The following is a 10,495-nucleotide window of genomic DNA, read 5'->3' as shown; positions in this document are numbered from 1 at the left end:
GTGGCACATTTTTTAACAAACGATATTATCTACACCAAAGGGGTGGACTTAGCCTCATAATGAGCTAGCAATAATGTAGTTCAAATTCGCATTTGGCAATAATTGAATCTAAGATATCTCACTTACAAGTGAAAAGGAATACGATTGAAACGTAGTACTAAGTGATAACTTTTTGTGGCACTTGAATAACAGAAGTTGACAACTTCTCATATGTTGGATATATGAGAATAAGAAATTTGGTTTCAAATCCATCATGAGACTTGAACTTAAGATCTCTTACTTACAAGCGAAGAAAAATATTGTTGACTTTGTATTTTAGGTAGGATTTCTAATTGATATGTAATCATGTGTACTCTCATGTAATCACGTGTAATTAGTTATCTTCATATTCACAAATACCTCTTATTGGAAAGAATATAATCATGATTCAAGTATTCTCTTCTTGGCACCAGAACCAGGTTAAGTAAAGTAAATAAAAAAATTTACTAAATTCTGCGCAGAGAACTCAGCACCAGAAAACGCCACGCCACTAATTGTGTAGCGCACTGTCGAATCAACAAGCCATGCGGCTAGATAGTAGTACTAAATGACATTTGTATTATTTGGTTCAATTTTCGTTCTTGAGGTGAAGTGAACCAAGCTAGACCCAAGGTCGAATTCTTCAATAGCCCAAAACAAGACACACTTATACAAAATGGGCTTCAAGTCCATATATATGGGTTGGGCAGATTGGGCTACAACAGCTACAAGAAACAAAGTTGAAGTTGGGCCATTGACTAAAAAACTAATTATTTGTATTTAAAAAAAAAGAAAAAGAAAAGATGATGATATAAATATTTAAGTTGATTAATTAATTCTTTGCTTAAGAAATTTGATGAAGATATTTATTTTGGTAAAACCCAAAACCCTACTTGGTGGTTAGTTGGCCCATTTCATTATCTGCTGCTTCTCCCCTTCTCTTTTCTGGCACAAATTACAGACAAAGCATGCAGATTTCAGAGCTCACTCTCCCAACTCCATTTCTCTGCAACTCCGGCACCGCCGCTCTCGGTCCCACATCGCCGGCGGCAGTCCCTCTCTGCTAGCTTGTACAACTCCCAAACATTTTTCTGCTTTTGGTTTTTGCACTTCAGCTGCTTCTGGAAATGGTGGCGAAATTTTTGTGATTTTCTGCGATTTCGAGAAGCGGGAGATGAAGGGAAAGATGATGGAGAAGACAAAGAAGAAAACGCGATTGCAGGTTGAAGCCCTCGAGAGCTTCTACTCCGGTACCCTCTCTCTCTCTCTCTCGTTTTGGCTATTATTGCTCTGTATCTCAAGTGGGTTCAAAATTGAGTTACCCAATTGACTGTTTAATTGAAATTAGCATTTTAGAATTGTGTTTATTGATGCGGAGTTTCAAATTTGGAACATACAATTGCCAATCTTTCGGTGTGTCGATTTTCGAAACCGATCAGGAAGTAGTTGGGCATTGCAATTATTGAAGCAATTTAGGATTGTTGGTGTGCCATAGATTCTGCGGAATGATAACGCACTGTTAGTGTTCACCACAAGAGAATTAAACCCGATACTTGTAGTTTTTTGTTTATTTATATTTTAATTTTTATACAGAGGAAAAGTATCCGTCACGAATGGCAATGGAATGCCATGCTGCTGCTTTCGGATTGACTTACAAGCAGGTTCGAGGTTGGTTTGTCGAGAAGAGGAGGAGAGAGAAGCGAGGAAATAGAACCAGTGAGTTGGGAGCTGGTGATACAAGGATAGTTAAACACGGCCGCTCAAAAACCAAAGCTTCTTCCTCGTCGAGATACATGAAAACAAGTTTGTTTAACAAGAAGGAAAGAATGAAATGGAAGCATGTTCAGGAATTGTTAACTCCAGACAACATTCTCAAGAAGGTGTTCCGTAAGGATGGTCCTCCGCTTGGTGTGGAATTTGATCCTCTTCCCTCTGGGGCACTTTGCCATTCTCCAGGTATGAACTGAGAAACATTCTGGTCTGAGAAATCATCGGCAAAATGAATAATTTCTGTTTCACATTTTTTTCTATCTGAGATGTGTTCTACTTTCCATTTCTTTAAAAAGTAAACCATGCATCTGTTACAAAATTTTTGTTTTTAGTGTTTTCGATAATTGATGAGAACATTCTTTGACATATGATTGTTTAGTAATTTGTAATGTCATTCAGAATAAGACTGTTTTGGTAGTTTGCTTGTGTTATTTTTCACCGAGTAATTCTTATTGGTATTGCAGTGGCCGTTTGCATTTTTTTCTCCTCTCTGTTCCTTGTGATGTTATTTTCCTAATTGTAGAGTTTTTCTCTTACTGTGATACATACTTTAAGAAGGTTTCGCTCACATTATAATTTCCATTTAGATTCCCCAGATTTTCCTTCTCCTTGCAAAGAGAACAACAGAGCAACTAAAAGGAGAAAGGTAATGGATAAATTGTTTTGCTGCCATTATCTTTCATAATTTCTTGTTTCTATTTAAGTCACCATAACCAGTCCCACTTATATTCTTACCCTTTTAACTTTTATTAGGTTACCGAGCAGGCTGTAATTAATCATCAGGATTGCAACAAGAGTGCTCCAGTGAAAAAACATGGTGTTGGGAAAGGTTTTATGATGAATAATCAGGATTGCAACAAGAGTGCTCCAGTACAAAAACATGGTGTTGGGAAAGGTTTGATAACAAATCATCAGGATTGCAACAAGAGTGCTCCGGTACAAAAACATGGTGTTGGGAAAGGTTTGATAACAAATCATCAGGATTGCAACAAGAGTGCTCCAGTACAAAAACATGGTGTTGGGAAAGGTTTGATGACGGTCTGGCAGGCAACCAATCCTAATGCTAGAGATTTTCCTATTGAAATGGGTTTGGCCAATGGTGAAGTTGCTGGTGTATCACTAATTCAAACTTCTGTATCGCGAAAACCAGTAACTCGGAACAGAAGATTGCAACCAAAAAAATGTGTTCGTGTAAGTCATGTAGTCTGTTGCTTGCAGATATTTGAGCAAGTATTTTGAAATGATCATCTTAAAGATCGAACTTAATGGTTACTTATAGAAAGTTTTCTGACAGTTTGTTGCCTTTTCAGAAACAGGGAAGTGTACAAAATAAGTTACAAGAAAAGAGGAAGCGTGTAGCCAAAAGAAGAGAGGCAAGTAAAAAGTTGTTATTGCAAATCTGTGGTTCAAGTTAGCAGCTTTGATAACAGCCATTTTTCCTTTGGATGCCAGATGGAAGCTAACAATGAGAATCAGAAGTTTCCAGGCAATGAAAAATGTGAACTTGCTTTGGAAGGAACAGGTTCCCAAGAACACTCGGATAAGATTGCAATGCTTGTGGATGATGAAGAGCTGGAGCAAAGAGAATTACAAGCAAGACCAAATTCACTGGTGTGCTCTTATCATTTTTCTAATGGAGATCATGCATGTTCACTTTGCAAAGGTTGGTTTGAAGGAAAAATTGATCAAATTTTCCTCTCTAAAATGGAATGCTGTATAATACATGTGTGCATGTATAGTATTTTTGAGCTGCAAATAAGAAGTTTCTGTAATTTCAGATTTGCTGGCCAAGTTTCCTCCAAATTCTGTGAAGATGAAGCTGCCATTTGATATGCAACCTTGGGATTCTTCTCCAGAGATTGTCAAGAAACTGTTCAAGGTACATAAATGCCAAACTGCTTGCAACTTGATCCTGTTGAGTCCTTTCACAAACACAGGTTACGTTGTATGTGAAAGATGTCATACATTTCATCTGTTGGAATTTATAGCATGTTGTCACACTTTAGTTTCTTTTTTATTCCGAATGATGTTTCAGGGGTCTGTTTTCTACAATTTCTAAACAACACTTAAAATCATTTTGTGAAAGGATTTTCCTCTTATTCTATCATGCTTGTAGAGAATTAGGTTTAGTTTATATGGTTTAGATGTAAATGAGCGAGACATATTTAACATCTCTCTTTCATGCATTTGACTTTTAGATACTGGTTATGGCGCCAGTGAACAAAACTTCTTGCGAATACGTCTTTGTGAAGGGCTGGGGTGGGGAGAAAGGAGAGAATTTTCTGACTTGTCAGTATTTACCTCCCCCTTATTCTTTGGAGTGAAGTTGTGATAGCTCATAACCATTTCTTAGTTTTTGGGATTCTTGGTCTTTTGGCTTGACATAAATACTAATAAACATGGTCTTAAAGCATTCTTTCTCTTTCGTCCCATCTTTATAGGTTGCCAAGATCTAAGAATGTTATTAGAGAGTGTTGCCCTTCATTCAGTTCACAACACAATATTACTAAGCTGCCATTGTTATGTGTTGGAGCGAGTGGTTGATTTGTCTTTCAACTTATGTTTTCAGACATCCCGCTTGGATGACTCCTATTCTTTTCTTAACCTCTATTTGCAAGTCTTGTCACTTTGAAATAAGATGTCTTAAAAGTGTATGGTTAATTAGCTTCTTTTTCTCAAGTGATCCATGACTAGTAAATTTGTGTTAAATTATGGAGATATGCTAATTTATTTTTCTTTTTGGAAACTGGTGCGTTAAAGCTCTACTCTAGTTTGTTGCTGTTGTTTTTTTGTTGGGTTTATTAGTAGATGAGTCCAGGGGCCATGAATTCAGTTTAGTAGATTTTGATGAATTATTTACTAATATATATTGTGGATTGACTTTCTTGGGCAGGTTTTCCATTTCCTTTACACTTATGCCGTTATGGTGGATATAAGCTCCTTCACTATTGATGAGCTTGCTCAAGCATTTCATGACAAGGTTATATATGATCTTTGATCTAACATCAGATTTATATTGTGTCTTCCACTTGCTCAACTTCTTTCTTTCGTCCATGCCTTTCAGGATTCCATGCTACTTGGAAAAATTCATGTGGCCCTTCTGAAGCTTTTTCTAACTAATGTTGAAGCGGAGCTTTTCTGTGGATCCATACCTCATTTGAGCAAATCATGCAATTTTCTTGCATTTATCCACTCGGTGAGTTACAAAAAACAGTATATTGGTCCAAATTCCAGATGTATCATTTGATTTATGTTAATGTTATATGCATTTTATTTGGGTACGTATATGCCAACAATGTGAAATTTGTCATGATAGTTGTTATATGATAGGGCAGGACCTCATGATACTGATTTTCTTGTACTTTTTCTGTTATGAATGTTTAAGCATAGATGGACTACCGTCCTTGATTGTAATTTACTTGCCTTTTCAGTAGACGTTTATTTGTCCTATTAAAAAATAAAATTTCTGGACAAAACCATAATCAACTATTCATATTCCAGCCACATGCACTTTTAGAAGATCCACCTGCTCTTTGTGGTGTATCAGAGATAATTTTTTGTCAAGCTCTTTAGATCTCTTAAACTAATTGTTATTTCCAATTTAATGGAATTCAAGTACTCAGCAACTCATATTTATCAAATGATTTGGCAGGTTGAAAACCAAGAATCCACTCTGGAATTCTGGAAGAGATCTCTAAACCCTTTAACATGGACAGAAATACTGCGTCAAGTACTAATTGCGGCTGGTTTTGGTTCAAAGCAAGGTGCAATGCGAAGGGACGCTCTTAGCAAGGTTTTTGAAATTATTTAACTACCCTAGTTGATTTAACTAATATGTATGTATTATCAGTACATATGTTCTACAAGATAGGTGCTATGGATGCGACAATATGTGTTTATTACTAAAATCCTTGAGGGATCAAAACCGTAGTGGCAAGTCATTTAATATCTGTCATTACCCAAGAAAATTTCCTTTATCTTGACCCAGAGTCCTAATTAGAGAGTCAATTGTCACACTGAAGGGCCAAATTTAGAAATTTCAGGTTTTACATATAACAATGGACAAGGAATTTCTTTTAGTGTGCTTCTTAATAACATTCATTGAGCATATTTTTTATTTGCCTCCACTTGTCTCCGCATTTGTTATTATGTTTACAAATGCCATGGAGGTTTTATTTTCTTCCATGTGTTGGTTTTATGTTATACTGTTAATAAATTTTATCTTTTGTCCCATAATCTATCTATACATGTGAAATTTGGATTTTGAAATTTATTCTTCTGTTATCTAGGGATTTTGAAATTTAATCTTCTGTTATCTAAGGATTTTGAAATTTAAACTTCTGTTATCTAAGGATTTTGAAATTTAATCTTCTATTATCTAGGAAATGGGCCTTATGGTGAAGTATGGTTTACGTCCTGGTACTTTGAAGGGCGAATTGTTTAGAGTTCTGCTAGAGCAAGGAATTCATGGGTTGAAAGTTTCTGAGTTGGCGAAGTCATTACAGGTAAGTTTGTTAAACATGTTGTTATCTTAACCTCTCTCATGTTTTAATCTTTAAGTTGATAACAAGCAAGCACATTATTCCACTTCAGTGATGGACTTTGTTTTTGTTTTGAAGATTTCTGAATTGAACCTCTCCAGCGGAATAGAGGAACTAGAGTCTTTGATTTGTTCAACTCTTTCAAGTGATATTACATTATTTGAGAAAATTTCATCATCCACATATCGTGTCCGTATTAATTCTTCCAAAAAGGAAATTGAGGAATCCCAATCAGATACTGAAGACTCTGGAGCAGTTGATGATGAGCTTGGTGACAGTGGTACATGCAGCAGTGATGATGATTCTGGGTGGAATTCAAGAAATTCCAGAATTAGGAAACTGACTTATACGAACAATGGTAGAAGTAAAGATAACGCGCTGACAGTACACACTGAAATTGATGAGAGTCATCCAGGCGAAGTATGGTTGTTAGGATTGATGGAAGGCGAATATTCAGATTTAAGCATTGAAGAAAAGTTGAATGCACTTGTGGCTCTAATTGATCTTCTTCATGCAGGATCCAGTTTCAGGATTGAGGTAATGTACAGAATCTTGGAATTGATATTGAAGTATTTTCTTTGTTTTCATTTCTTTCCCCCCTGCAATGAAGTTACCCTATTAAATGAAACTTGTGCTGGCCTTCGTAAGATTATATTATCTGATGGTGTAAACTACCGTAGATTTACAATTGTTGGACAATAAATATTATTTGAATATTGAATGAAACGTTGATGGGTCATTAGAGCTAGCTTCTTAGGCTTATCCCAAAAAAGAAAACAAAAAGAAAAAAAGAAATTTCTAGCTTCATGGTGTCTTTTGCTATTGTTATGTACCATGTGTTTCCCCACTCTGTTCTTAGATGTTCTTCAATTGTAACTAGCAGGGCATTTTAGTAATTTTACACAGATTAATCTTGTCCTCAATTTTCTTCTAATCGAGTATTCTAACTATAGTGTGCTTATTCTTTATAGGATCCTACAAATGCTGTTGCTGAATGCACTCTTAGCAGCCTTCATTCTGGTTCAGGAGCAAAAATTAAAAGGTTATCTGCTAAACAACATAGTGATCCAAGGTCAACCTGGGTCCATGCAGGACATATGGGTGGTGCAAAAGAAGATAGTACATTAAAGTTTCACCCGCTAGATTCTTCAGCAACAATCTCAAAGTTTTCTGATGAGAGATTCTCTACAAAAGGAAAAAATGGGAAAGAAAAAGATGTGCAGTTTGACGTACACCCAATGCAATCTGTGTTTTTGGGTTCTGATCGTAGATACAATAGATACTGGCTTTTCTTGGGCCCTTGTAATGCATATGACCCAGGCCATAGAAGGGTTTACTTTGAATCTTCAGAAGATGGTCACTGGGAAGTTATTGATACTGAAGAGGTACTCTCCTTAACTTTTGTTATACGGTCAATGTGATTATGGTACATGTTGGTTGACCTTGTATAGGTTCTAATGTTTACTTCTTTGGCTTACACCCAATGCAGGCTTTGTATGCCTTATTGTCAGTTTTGGATGACAGGGGTAAACGAGAGGCCCTTCTTATTGAATCTGTGGAGAAACGGATAGCGTTTCTCTGCCAGGCAATGTCAAGTAGAATGGTAACTAGTGATAGAATTGACAACTTAGCACAGTCTGATCAATCTAACCCGGATAATGTTAGAGAAGACACTTATTCACCAGTATCTGAAGTAGACAACTTATCTGGAACTGTGAATGGTTCTCCACCTTCATCTGGAGCTGTGGTTCTTGAAGTTACAAAAAAGGGAGAAGACCAGAAACGGAAATGGAAACGGATCCAAGCGTTTGATTCATGGTTATGGAATTTCTTTTACCTAGAACTTAATGCTGTTAAACTTGGTAAACGATCCTATTTTGATACACTTCATAGATGTGAAAGTTGTCATGATTTGTACTGGAAAGATGAGAAGCACTGCAGGATTTGCCATACAACATTTGAACTTCATTTTGATCTGGAAGAAAGGTATGCCATACATGTAGCCACTTGTAAGGAGAAAGAAGCAAGTGATACTTTTCCTAAGCATAGGGTCCTCTCATCACAGATTCAATCACTAAAAGCCGCAATGCATGCAATTGAGGTAATCTGTCATTTGGATTTTAGCTTTGCATTTTCTGATATATGGTTATTGTAGTTGAGAAATGAAAACGTCCTTGAGTTAAGAAGATTTGAAGCTAATTCCTAGACAGGAGGAAAATAAGACTTCATTTGATGGTCAAGCGAGGAATATGGCTTGGATAATTAGAATGTGACTTGTCAGATTTTTTTGTGCAATCTAATCCAATAGCTTTTCTTTGAAAAGAAAAGACAGAATCTGATTACTTCTTCGCTAAAGTGCAATAAGATTTTATGTGAAGGGATGGCGGGGAAACAAGCCCAAAATAGTAATTTAGCATGTGTTACTGAGAAGCAACTGAGGAAGATGTATACTGCTCGAAATGGAGCGGAATGATCAAATAGTATCTTCCTGCCCGCTCTGGTTTGTTTGGGCCTCTGGTAGCTAACCCACAAATAATAATGGGGTTATTCTTTGGTGGGTTTTGGCCCTGAAATATTGATTGTCTGATGCTTACAACATGTTTTGTAGATTGTATGTTGAAGACATTTATAGATGCCCCAAAATTTTTAAAGTATTTTCTATGCTTTGCTGATGTTCACCTCCCTCTGCTTCGTGCAGTCAGTCATGCCTGAAGATGCTTTGTTGGGTGCTTGGAAAAAATCTGCTCATAAGCTATGGGTGAAACGGCTTAGACGTACCTCATCTTTGGCTGAGCTTTTACAGGTTTTGTATCCTTCACTTTTCAACATTATATATCTTTGTCTATTATTTAGTCTGAACCATCAGCATCTTTATCGTTTGTACGTGCAGGTTCTTGCGGATTTTGTTGGCGCCATCAACGAGGAGCGCCTGTATGAAGGCAATATTGTGCATGGTTCTTATAATTTTACTGAAGAACTCATTGCATCATTTGCATGTATTCCCCACACAACATCTTCAGTTGCACTTTGGTTGGTGAAACTGGATGCCTTAATTTCTCCGTACTTGGAAAGAGCCCATTCTGAGAAAAGGAACGAAATGAGTATCCGAGGTAACTTATGAATTTATAGCAGATTGGTGCTTGACTCTTTAATGACTTCTTAATTGTTTATACATTGAAATTTCCGTCCTCTGAGAAGCTTCTTTGTACTCCAGGGAAGCAAGCTTCGAAGCAATAGCCCTACCTTTTTTTAGGAGATAAAGCGAATTCAATCCCGCATTTTTTTGACTGATCGAGGAGCATTTATGTATCCATTGTACTTGCCCTAAGACAGCCACTGCCAGACCAGTGAAATCGTGGTACTTTTGGACGAAACCAGGCTTTTAAATCTTCTCTTTTGTTGCCATACACGGCTATATCGAGTGATTAGATGTACAGCATTACAGAAAGTTGCACGTTGAATCCATACGAGTTTTTACATCATGGAAGTGTGCTCCAGAGCAAACCCGAAGAATGTTGCAGCCGTCTTTGTGGAAGGTTCAGATTTTGTCCATGCGTGCTTGTTCTAGTTAATGAAAAGAGGAATAAAATGTGACCAATGTACATTGCTGTAAAGGAAACAAAATACTTGTTACTTTTTGGTGGAAGTTTAGAAGAGTTGAAAGTCAGCTTAGTGATATTCTTTTGTATGCGGATCAATGGTTACTGCAGTTGAATAGTATCCTCAGCAATTGCCAAAAGCTTGCTGGTCTACTGAAATTTGTGCAGATTAGACTCCTAAATAGCTATTCCAACTGTTGAATTCGGATCGTACTCAGATCATCGGATTTAACACGTCTATCGTATTCAATACGAATCAGATTCAGAATACTTAGTTCACCTTGTTTGCTTAGTTGTGATCAACGTATTTTTACCGTATAATGTAATCATAATTGTTGATTGTTTTTTATTATAATAAAATATATTTAAGCTAAATGTCAATAAAATTGTACATCGTTTAGCTTTTCACTTCTTCGAATGAATTGTTTATTTATTTGATGCATATGATAAATGACTAAATTTTCTCAAACTTGAATGATCCTTTTTAGGTGATGATTAATTGATGTCAAAAGACTGCAGCAACACAATCGCATTTAAGTAATACCCACAAAACCACAAATTAACATA

General features: G+C 36.5%; 1 protein-coding gene across 3 annotated transcripts; it reads left to right on the top strand.

The window, feature by feature from the left end:
- Window positions 1-896: 896 nt before the first annotated feature.
- On the top strand, window positions 897-10,339 carry LOC126582913 (homeobox-DDT domain protein RLT3-like). 3 transcript variants are annotated; one of them, XM_050247143.1, is made up of 18 exons: window positions 897-1,268; window positions 1,612-1,974; window positions 2,376-2,434; window positions 2,542-2,683; window positions 2,750-2,979; window positions 3,099-3,161; window positions 3,241-3,451; window positions 3,567-3,667; window positions 4,682-4,768; window positions 4,853-4,984; window positions 5,441-5,581; window positions 6,171-6,293; window positions 6,408-6,866; window positions 7,301-7,714; window positions 7,819-8,430; window positions 9,028-9,132; window positions 9,220-9,439; window positions 9,544-10,339. In XM_050247143.1, exons 1-18 carry the CDS (start codon window positions 1,193-1,195, stop codon window positions 9,564-9,566), a joined length of 3,561 nt encoding a protein of 1,186 aa, XP_050103100.1. In that variant the 5' UTR covers window positions 897-1,192; the 3' UTR covers window positions 9,567-10,339. The 3 variants fall into 3 exon arrangements, with proteins under 3 accessions (XP_050103100.1, XP_050103099.1, XP_050103098.1); XM_050247142.1 differs by having other exon boundaries at window positions 2,385-2,434; window positions 2,542-2,979; XM_050247141.1 differs by having other exon boundaries at window positions 898-1,268; window positions 2,542-2,979.
- The last annotated feature ends 156 nt before the right edge of the window (window positions 10,340-10,495 follow it).

The sequence above is a fragment of the Malus sylvestris genome, chromosome 9, assembly GCF_916048215.2.
Source record: "Malus sylvestris chromosome 9, drMalSylv7.2, whole genome shotgun sequence".
Lineage (NCBI taxonomy): Eukaryota > Viridiplantae > Streptophyta > Magnoliopsida > Rosales > Rosaceae > Malus > Malus sylvestris.
The sequence above is the reverse complement of the archived record's forward strand: the minus strand, read 5'-3'. Positions and strand labels throughout refer to the sequence as shown.

Bases quoted from the DNA above. Each gene is read 5' to 3' on its own strand.
- LOC126582913 (XM_050247141.1), top strand. From the start codon at position 1,193: ATGAAGGGAAAGATGATGGAGAAGACAAAGAAGAAAACGCGATTGCAG. The intron at 3,452-3,566 runs GTTGGTTTGAAG...CTGTAATTTCAG, and splicing joins TGCATGTTCACTTTGCAAAG to ATTTGCTGGCCAAGTTTCCT. The intron at 3,668-4,681 runs GTACATAAATGC...TTTCTTGGGCAG, and splicing joins TTGTCAAGAAACTGTTCAAG to GTTTTCCATTTCCTTTACAC.